This window comes from Solanum verrucosum, unplaced genomic scaffold, assembly GCF_900185275.1.
Source record: "Solanum verrucosum unplaced genomic scaffold, falcon-dt-bn FXZP01000199.1, whole genome shotgun sequence".
NCBI classification, from domain to species: domain Eukaryota; kingdom Viridiplantae; phylum Streptophyta; class Magnoliopsida; order Solanales; family Solanaceae; genus Solanum; species Solanum verrucosum.
In genome coordinates, this window is record NW_026020049.1 from 1,707,988 (window position 1) to 1,719,309 (window position 11,322).

General features: G+C 31.4%; 1 protein-coding gene across 1 annotated transcript; it reads left to right on the plus strand.

The window, feature by feature from the left end:
* Positions 1-7,448: 7,448 nt before the first annotated feature.
* LOC125823171 (cyclin-U4-1-like) lies at positions 7,449-10,963 on the plus strand. The gene is made up of 2 exons (XM_049502593.1): positions 7,449-7,792; positions 10,553-10,963. Exons 1-2 carry the CDS (start codon positions 7,464-7,466, stop codon positions 10,824-10,826), a joined length of 603 nt encoding a protein of 200 aa, XP_049358550.1. The 5' UTR covers positions 7,449-7,463; the 3' UTR covers positions 10,827-10,963.
* The last annotated feature ends 359 nt before the right edge of the window (positions 10,964-11,322 follow it).

The window sequence follows — 11,322 nt, forward strand, 5'->3', positions numbered from 1 at the left end:
AGTCAATATCATAAAGTTTTTTAATAGTTTTTCTTTGTCATATGATTTTGTCACCTCTATGATTTGCAACTATAAGCTTCTGCATGACGTCCTGAATCTTTCGAACCCAATAGTTCAATCTAACCTACATATCAACTCAATTTTTAATGGACTGAAATTAATTGAACTAAAATATGTTGAACTTATAAATGAACAGATCAATAAACCGCTCATCAAGCTTCAACGGATTAAATGAATCATATTTTTATGGACTAATTTTTCCATCCGAACCATGCTATAAGATAAATTTAACCATCCAAACAAAGCTCACCAAACTTATTGTTTTCCTTTTTTTCTTTTTTCACACTGATGACATGAACATTTTACTTTAGGTTTTATCAACCTATTGACTTTAGCTTGATTAAACTTTACATTCTTCCAAAGCAAGTACCAACTCTTAACTAAAAGTTTCTAAGCATGATTTATTAATTGAACTAATTTTACAATTACCAACATTTGGTGCTTTCTGGTGGCTGCGTTTAGATGAAGTTTAATAATGCTAAATGAATTTATTAAAAATAATTTGTTTGATTAGGATTGATGGGGAGAGCAATTAATTACATGACAAGAGCAGGTTAGATGTCACCAGCCAATGTCAGATCAGAATTTTCCAAGCACTATATTTAGTATAATTTTTTACAAATGGTAGCCAATTATTAAAAAAGAAAAATTCTTGATAAATACTTTTTGATGAAAATATCAGGTCAACAAAAATCAAGTAAAAAAGAACGCAAGGAATATAGAAGAAACTATTGATAAGTGGTATACTAGTACTAGTAACAAGAAGTTAAAGTATATGAAATTGTATACTAACAATTGCATAAAATAATGTTCCTATATATCTAAGTAATGATAAAGCAAATTATTATACGCTTAGAGGTAAAGCCTGAATAACCTATAGTGCCACCAACATGGGTTGTGGTATAGTGAGTGGGGAGGGGGGAGGGGGGGGGGGGGAGGGGGAGACTTCTTAATTCTTAATCAGAGGTCTCCGTTCAAATTCTGGGTATCGAGAAAATCTTATTGGAAGTGTCATCTCCGAATGGGCCCTGCAGTGTGTGATTTGAATTTAATCGAATTTTCAATGCGGACTTCGAACCGATGGGAAACAATAAAAACTTATAGTGCCTAAGAATGCTTATACTTGTGGGATCCAAATATGAATTAGTTATGTAAAAATCATCATTATTATGTGAAACTATAGAGTAGGCCCCTTAAAAAATTATAATAATCTTCCCTTTGTCACACAAATCTCTCCTCTAAATTAGTTAATCCCCTTCTTATCACTTCTCTTCTTTTAGAAGACAAGTCAACAACACCAAACTCTAGTGACATATGTTTACAAGTAAATGTACCATATTACAATTTATTATCCTGAGTAGACCAATGAAAAACAATTTTTTTTAAACTAAATATCTTGGGGATTGGCTGAGGTGGTGTAGGGGAAAGTGGCAGAGAATAATTAAGTGAAAAATGGAATTCTCCACTTGTAAATTTCAAGGTAATGACTCTGTTAATGATTATTACTAATGGTGTCAAATAAATGGATTGAGTTGAATTTAAACGGATTAAATGAACTGATCAATTAATAATTGTGCAGGTTATTATTTGGACTAATATGGTCTAAGTTAAATGGGTCAAATAATGAATCATAATTCAACTTGTGCAACTTTTACAAGTCTTAATTTGTTTGTATCTTTTCGTATAATTTATTTAAATACCTAGTTTTAAAAAAAAATACCATGACAAAATATAACATATCAAACAAAAAAAAATGTGTTAATTAAAAATATTTTAAGAAGGTTTTATATAGGTCAATTCTGTTACATATCAGGCCAATTTTTTTTTGGTAAACAAATTGTGTTATCAACAAAAGTAGAAAGCTCAAAGCAAAGAGCTATGCTACTAGACAGCCAATCCTAATTTAACCAGTTTCATCGGTCAATTTAGATTATATATCAGGTCAATTTCTAGATAAGTTAAATTTGATGGGTTAAAATAGATTGATATAATAAGTGAATAAGTCATTAATCCATTCAAATTTAATTGATCTCATGGATCAATTTGAATTATATATCAAGTCAACATTTAGATGAGCCGATTTTAATAGGTCAAATAAATTACGATAATAAATGAACATGACATTAACCCTCTCAAATTTAAACTAATTATACAAATTAAATTTTCATAAGCTAATTTTGTGACCCTTAATTATCACATTTCTTTATTCAATTTGGTGGTTAAGAAAACAGATAGCTCAGTGCAATGAGCTTCCACTACGCGCAGGGTTCAAGGAATAGACAAACCCCATACTATATTTATCCCACATTATGTGAAGTCATTTGACAGAGTATGATTTTATTTTAAAAGAAGAATTTTGAAACTTGTAATCTAAATTAATCATAGAAATTTATATGACTATAAATCATTTCATTAAGGAATAATGAAAAGTTTGAAGCTAAATTGTTAGATGTTATTTGTTTTGAACGGACTAAAAAGAAAAAAAATAAATGTGACGTTTATTAGGACAGGAGAGTAATATTTTACATTATATTTTTTATAACACCCCAAAAATTTCTAAGCTAAGACTTGAATCATTCAGTAATACCTCACAACTCTACTCTTAAAGTGATCTAGGTTCATAAGGGACCTCAAACACCACGTCACGTTCAAAGCATTTATATCGGTTAAGTTCTCGCATGAGTTCATATAGAGGTCTATTTGAAACAATCATATCTCCTAGACTATACTGAATTAGGTAGTTAATGACCTATCAAATTAAAGATCTATAAGTCTTCTTTCCAACTCCATCAAATTTTCTTTATTTCGGGTTTGAAGTAAAAAGTTATGATAGTTTTACTGGAACATGTCCGGGAAGGAAAATTCGGCAAGAATACCTGCCCATTTGGCAACTCGTTGAATAGGTTGGCGAATCGTTGAATTACCTCACCAAATTGTCCTGAAAACCTGCAGTCTCTGGATATTTTGGCAATCTAAAACCCCATTTGGCTAACCGCCAACTATTTCGGTGAGGAGACCTCCAGATCGCTAATTTGGGCTTTGTGATTCATTAAAAGGTCATTTTCTTTTATTTTTATGGTCTTCTTACGTTCCTAGAAGGGTATTTTTGACCTTTTACCTAAATCAACTTCCCTAAGTCCATCTTACAACCTAATAACATCATTATACGTATGACAACTCTCAAAATCCCCAATTCTCATTCTTCCAAATATCAAGAACTCCAAGAAAGAGATTTCTTCAATTTTGCAAGATCTAAAGGCTCCAAATTCAAGATTCTCTTCAAGAATCCTAAGGTTTTTAATCCAAGTTTTTCTCCACTCTTCATCTCCAAAAAAACCCGCAAGATAGGCAAAATCTAGGGTTTCAAGTCTTCCTATCAGGTTCTTTTTCAAACTCTTTCAAGAACTTTGTTCTTCCAGGTACATAAGACAAATCATAGTGATGGACTAAGTTCTTCCTCACACCTTACATCTAAATTCAGTCAGTAAAAGTTTAATCTAGGGTTATACTCTTAGTTTTGAGAATTTCTAAGATGAGTATATTATTGATTTTAAGTTCTAAATTTTAGATTATGAATTTCTATATATTATGCATTGAGATCTTTGAGTTGTTGTTCATGTTTATATTCTCGGATGAACCCCATTTACTGAATTTTCATTCAAAACCTTTTAATCAAACACTTTTCCTTAAATTGATTTTGAGAAGTTAAAAGTGAGTTCAAGAGTAAAGTTTAAAGTATATTTTTTTAGTAGAGAGTTTAAGGAAACTAAATGACTCCCAAAAGTATCATTTTTACATGGGAAATCGAACACTATTTTCGGAAAAGTATAAGAGTGTTTCAGAGTTTTTCAGACAGAGTTATTACAGAGCAGTTACCTCTTAAAGAGGCTCTTTTGAGAACTTATCTCAATCCAAAGAGAGTATCTTTACTTGAACATTGAGTTATATATTTTGGGAGTAGTATTGAGACCCGATATGGGGACGAGTTCAGACAATTCACATCTCCCATAAACCACGTTGCCAACGTGGGTTAGGATCACATTGACTTTCAAGCGACTCCTCACTACCTTTGAGCAGACCTTTTCAAATGGATCCATGAGTTGAGTTTGTTCTATACCCCACAAAGTATAGGGCAGTTCAAGCACGTGGGCGAGACGTTGTATCATCACGAGGCTCATAGTGATGGTTGTCGGTTAGAGAAACTCTAGTAAAGTAAAGTATATTTTTATATACATATTTCAGTTTAGTATTTTCTATTATTGCATCCTTACAGTAAGAACTTAAATGATCTTTTCATCGTGATTTATACTATATTTTAGTTAAATTACCTTTAGACTTTTTGTTCAATTATTTATTATTCAGTTATATTATATACTCGTACATTCAATGTACTAATGTCATTCGACCTGTATCTTTTTATGATGTAGATTTAGGTACTTAGGATCCTCAACATGAGTTCTGTTAAGATCATTACATCTGCTCGTCAGCTTTTGAGTGAGACCTCCTTACTTTCGGAGGACTCCAATTTTTATGAGTTTTTGGTAGTAATATTTTAAAGTATTGTGGGTCTTGTTCCGACACTCATCTGTATACAGTGGAGACTTCATAGATAGACAGTTTTGGAGATTCTTTAAGTTACAGATATTTTATTTAAAACTTATTTTCATACTTAGTTATTCAGAGAGTTCTGAGATTCAGTAAAATGTTGTTAAATATTTTTTCAGTTTAATGTTTGATTTTAAGAAGTTAAAAGTGAGATCAAAAGTAAAGTTTGAAGTACATTTTTTAGAGTTTGAGGGGACTAAATGATTTCAAATGTTTCATTTTTACATAGAGAAAGAGAGCACTATTTTCAGAAAAGTATAAGAGTTTTTTAGATAGAGTTATTACAGAGCAATTACCTCTTAAAGAAACCTTTTTGAGAACTTATCTGAACTCATTGAGAGTATTTTTACTTGAGCATTGAGTTATATATTTTGAGAATAGTATTGAGCACTGATATAGGGAAGAGTTTAGACAACTCATATTCCCCATAAACCACGTAGCCAGTGTGGGTTAGGATCGCACCGATTTTCGGGCGACTCTTCACTATCTTTGAGAAGACCTTTCAGATGGATTCATGAGTTGAATTTGTTCTATACCCCGACAAGGTATACGATAATTCTAATAATGTGGGGCGAGACGTTATACCATCACGAGACTCATAGTGATGGTTGTTGGTTAGAAACTCCTAGTAAAGCAAAGTATCTTGTATATGCATATTTCAGTTTAGTATTTTCTATTATTGCATCCTTACGTTAAGAGCATAACTTTTATCATGATTTATACTATATTTCAGTTGAGTTACCTTTAGGTTTTCAGTTCAACTATTTTCTATTCAACTATATTATATACTTGTACATTCAATGTATTGATGTCATTTGACTTGTATCTTTTTATGATGTAGATTTAGATACTTAGGATCCTCAACATGATTTATGTTAAGATCACTACATCTGCTCGTTAGCTTTTGAGTGAAACCTCCTTGCTTTCGGAGGACTCTAGTTTTTATGAGTTGTTGGTAGTAACATTTTAAAGTATTGTGGGTCTTGTCCTGACACTCATGTTTATACAGTAGAGACTTCATAGATAGACATTTTTGGAGAGTCTTTCAGTTTCAAATATTTATTTAAAACTTTTGTTAAAGTTTTGAGATTCAATAAACTGTTAAACATTTCTTTCAGTTTGATGTTTGTGTATGCTTGGGTTAGTCTTTTGTTTGTAGTCATCCAAAATGAGGGTTCACTTGGGACCAAAACAATGGTTCTCGAGTGCCAGCAATGTTCAGGGTATAGATTTGAATCGTGATACTTTGTATGATTTTTTTTTCAAAACTTTAACCTATGGCTTACTAGTCATACAGTGACAAATCTTATTGTTGCGTCAAGCTTTTCATAATTAAAAATGAACAAGACCTCAACGACGCTCTTTCCCCATATGGAATTGTTGCAACTGTTCATTCTTTAATTTCACAATCATTATGTTTTCTTCAAATGATTGATGGTTGCTTCCAAGCCCACCTCCTAGTCACCATTGCTTGGTCACTTTCTTTTCCACTAAGTTATTACTTTGAGACCTTAGAGTACGATCGGGGTTGTTTCCCTTTTGGATCTTAGCCCCCAAAAAAATTGTTTGTACAAATGATCTACGCCTTATTCAGAGCTTTCCTAGATTGGTAAGGCAAAATGATCGGGCCGCCCTATCTCATTGAGTGTTCTACCTTAGTCCATCGACACCATACCCTATATTGAAAGAATTTCGCGAAAAATCAACTATATACGATCTTGGTTGGCCTATCACCCCTAGACACAAGTCATTCTCATATTATTTTCATATACGTATATTCGATCGTTCAAGGCCTGTTAGAGCTCTCTAAAGGGTACACACTTCTTTTATCACATTGGTATGATTATTAGGATCTATTCTTAGAAGATTGATTTATTTGGATCAACTAGCATTCTTCATATCAAAAATTAAGAATCAATGGAATGTTTGTTTATCAATGAACATCTACATGGGTTACCACTATTGGAAAACACATTTAGATTCCAGAGTAATTATAAGGATAGAATGATGAGAAGAGGAGGCTACTACTCGATGAGATTAGTCTACAAAAGATTTTAAGTTCAGACTATAATGACTGGAATTCTCACTTACTCAATAATTGGAGTTGATAGAGCTTTCAAAAGAAAAAAAAGGAGTGAATAGGGTTTATGGATCATCAATACACCAACTAAGAAAAAGTATGTAAGAAATACGTCTTCTAATTCTCATAATATCTTAAGCACGAGATATTTCATATGTTTCATCAATTTTGTCTGAATCCCACCTTTCTTTTGAAAAGAGGGAAGGAGAAGGATCTTCTTTAGTGGATCCCTCTTGTTCATGTCCCCTTCATCTCAAAGGCCATTTCTTATTTCTACATCACTTTCTTCCTCACTTATGACATGATATAAAAGATAACTTTCGATAGACTGAAAACACCAAGCGGTCTAACCTGATCCCCAAGATGGATCCCAATCGAAAGACGCTAGACGGAATAAGAACAAGCTAGATAAATAACTTATAAGTAATGCAAATTACAAAGCCCTATATCTTGGCACTTTCATAATGTCATCGTCATATTTACATTATTAGACTTCCTTTTTTTTTATCACAACCGACGCTCATTAGTTTTATTTTATTCCTACAACTATAAATAGAAGTAAAAGAACACTACAAAAAGAGAAGATTGTTCACATTTACTCCCTTAGTCAATCCTAACAGCTAATTTACAACCCAACTTCTCCTCTCACACACACAAAACAAAACAAAAAAACACATTATATATCTGCAGAACAAAGAAGACAATTTTGTTCAAATCAATGGCTGAAATAGAGAAGTCTGATGAAGAGATGCCTAGAGTTATAAATTTCATGGCTTCTGTTCTTGAAAGAGTGGCGGAAACAAATGATCTCAATAGTGCACAAAAAATTTCGATATTTGATGGACTTACTAGGCCTACAATTTCTGTTCAAAGTTACTTGGAGAGGATATTCAAATATGCAAATTGTAGCCCTTCTTGTTTCATCGTGGCGTATATTTATCTTGATCGATTCTCGCAGATGCAGCCATTGTTGCCCATCAATTCTTTCAATGTTCATCGCTTACTCATCACGAGTGTCTTGGTTTCTGCTAAATTCATGGATGATATGTGAGTTCTTTCACTTCGCTTTGTTTTCAGATTTCTTATATAATATAAATTGTACATACATTTAACATCAATCTTAAACATAATATGATAGATTTATGATTTTAGCTAAGTTTTAGCAATCACATTATTGTACACACACACACACATATATATATATATGCACAAAACATAGAACAGAGCTAATAGGAAAAAAAAAATCAGAGTTTTGCTTCACAACTTTCTATACTTGAAAAAAATTACTGAAAATTTTTCATTTTACTATTTTTTATGACTTATGACATGATATGTTTAAGATCGTGAATTTTGATTATTTTTTTTAAAGTATGTAGCCTATAAGACATAATCGTCAAATAAATTGAAACGATTGGAGTAATTGTTTACTTGTAATGTGAGTAGTATAACAGGTCATTTGCCAGATAGGATGATGACTATAATGATTTGATTTTTAGAAAATAGATACTTTAGAAAGAACTTTCTTAATTATAATGACTTGATTTTGGTTGGAACTACGTTATTTAAGGATTAATTCCTAAGACAACTTATCACATCATGTATAAGGGAAAATTTAGATCGGATAAGTTATCCCAATCTTGACAACCAAATAAGACAGTAAAATTTTATTTCTAGACTAATTTTTATCTCAGAATTATTTATTTTTATCTCTCACACCACACCACATAGACAGATAGATTGTTGCTGTTAGTTTCTGAAAAAACCTTTTACATCTACCAAATTACTAGTACAAATTAGTGAAAGTATGATTTTTGTAATTATTTTGGACTTACAAAAAATCAAAAACCATTGCCTTGAAATTCGTGGTGCACAGTATGAAAGCTCTTGTGAAAGAGTAATTTGTAAGCGTCATGTTTCCTGACTTTGACATAATTGGTTAACTTACTAATTCATCCAACTTCCTTGACCTTACATCATTAATTCCTTAAACAAATTAGTAGTGTCTAACATAAGGAATTATCTTATTTACCTATACTAATAGAATATTACTTAATTGCTTTGTTTTTTTAAAATAAAAACTAATTCCATTTATCATCTTTAAAGGGCACCTAAAAATGTGAAAGGCCAACAATTACTAAGTAATATCCTCTCATCTGCTTAAGTTTTGATAGACATATGTATCTTTAGTAAATAAAGTTATTTTTTGTATCTATACTAATAAAACGTAATAAACATTTGGTTAAATAATCGAGAAGCACGTGAACTGATTGGCTAAGGTGCATTTAAATACCAAGCTGCCGACGCCGTCCTGAAGCAAAAGCGGTATCAAATAAGAACATGTGAAATGTCCATGTTTCAAATCCAGACAAAATCACCTAAGATATGATGTGCTGTCTTTTGTCTGCTGACCCTCCCAACGTTTTTGTGTGGCTATAAATCAATTCATTAGGAGTGAAGACGAAATTTTAAAGTTAGATTGTTTTCAATTATAGAAAAACATATTTTTTTAACGGACTAATAAAAAAAATATCTCTATCACATAAATTGAGAGAGAGAAAATATTGAAGTGGTGTACTTAAGTTATTAATTAAGTTGGACTCTATAGTAATGATTTATGTAAAATTTATTAGTATTGTTATAGTTAAATATTAATTTATAATGATATATAGGTTCCCTTTCTAGTTTAAATTTGCCTCTAATTATGAAATGCAAGCTAATTAAGTTTTTGTGTGGCTATAAATCATTTCATTAAGGGTGAAAAAGAAGTAAAATGTTGCTTGCTTATACTAATAACTAAAAGTTTTTATTAACATTAATATTAAATGTCAAAATGATGAAATAAATGTGATCTCTATATATATCTAATATAAATGAAATCTATCCTGATTGAATTCTAAGAATAAAATAATTTATTCTATAAAGTAACTTTTTCCCCTTTAATGCGCTCTATAATCTATATTAATAGGTTTAGTGCTTAGTGAATACTACATAAAAAAAAAAAAATGTAACGCAACTATGCTAGCTCTGTAGCTTTGACATTTTCCTTTTTTCGTCGGTTGATCCTTCTATTTTTGGTTTTTATTATTATTTTTTTAAAATGATTTTGGTAATTAGTGGAATATCCAATTGTAGATCTGAAATCTTGATTTTTAGAAAGGCATTATTAGCTGTCATTCAACTCTTTGCTATTGTCACAAATTAAATTACAATTAATTTGCTTTTTTAGTTGCTTTCAACTTAATTCCTTGATGTGAAGTTTATAATCAGTGATCTTCCACTACAGGCCCCCACCATCCCCAACAATATTCTAATTAAGACGATTTAACATGACATTATTATACTTAAAAGATATTAAACAATCTATCTGTCATAGTTATCTTGACATAATTATGATTTTAAGTATTATGATATTTTTACCTAAAAAGTTGAATTAGCTCGAAGGTTGTTTAATCAGATATTCACATGTATATTGAAATTTCTCATTTATTTGGTAACACAATAAGCAAAAAGTTTGGGAAAGTAAATATTTCAATCATTTTTTTTTAATCTCTTACTTTGTGTCGAGTATCCAATTTGAAATTCAACTAATTTGGATCCACGTTGGGAGATTTCAACCTTAGGAGGTAAACTAATGCTCCCTATGCATAAATGATTTTTGTTCCCCGAGTTCAAATCTAAGACATCTGATTAAAAATGTATAAAAGGTTACTTACCATAATGTTTGGATTTTCACGATAAATATTTCAATTGTTATGAATTAATTGCACGCATTGTATTGAAAGTTGAAAAATATTTTGGTTTTGGCAGATTTTACAACAATGGTTACTATGGGAAAGTAGGAGGAATAAGCACAAGAGAGATGAACTTGCTAGAAGTGGACTTCTTATTTGGAATAGGGTTTCAATTAAATGTGACTCCCACAACGTTCCACACCTATTGCTCTTATCTCCACACTGAGATGTTGATGCTTGAAATCCCAATGCCTCTCAAAATTGTCAACCAACAATGTTGGGTTAACGACGACGAATCCTCCACTCATGAGCTAGACGTTTCACAAATAATACAAAAATTATTGGACTAAATTTTGTCACTAGCTAGGTCAAGATTCTATACTACTCTTTGGCCGGCTTTATAAAGTTGTAAACAAGAATTAATGTTGCAACTTTGTGGATTCTTCATATTCCATTTTTGAACGTTTTCTTAATGAGTTTTGCCGCAGAATCGGACTTTAATTTCCTCAATTAATTTGAGATTTTGGGTAAATAATCTTTTTATTAGTCATTAGAATAATTGAGTTAGTAACTTCAAATATCATAAGACATGTAACATACTCTTTGACATTGAAATTTACGACTTTTTAGACGCTATAAAAAGGGACACTTTTTAGGTCCATGTTGTGTTTTAAACCGTAAAAGGAGGGTCCCTTTTGATCTATATAGAGTTCAAAAGATGTCCGTTTTGAGGCCGGACCAACAATAAAGTGCTTCATCTAATTATTTGTCACGATCCAGAGTCCAGACCATCGTGATTGGCATCCACACTAACCCTCCGGTGGGAGAACCATTACTACAACTCAA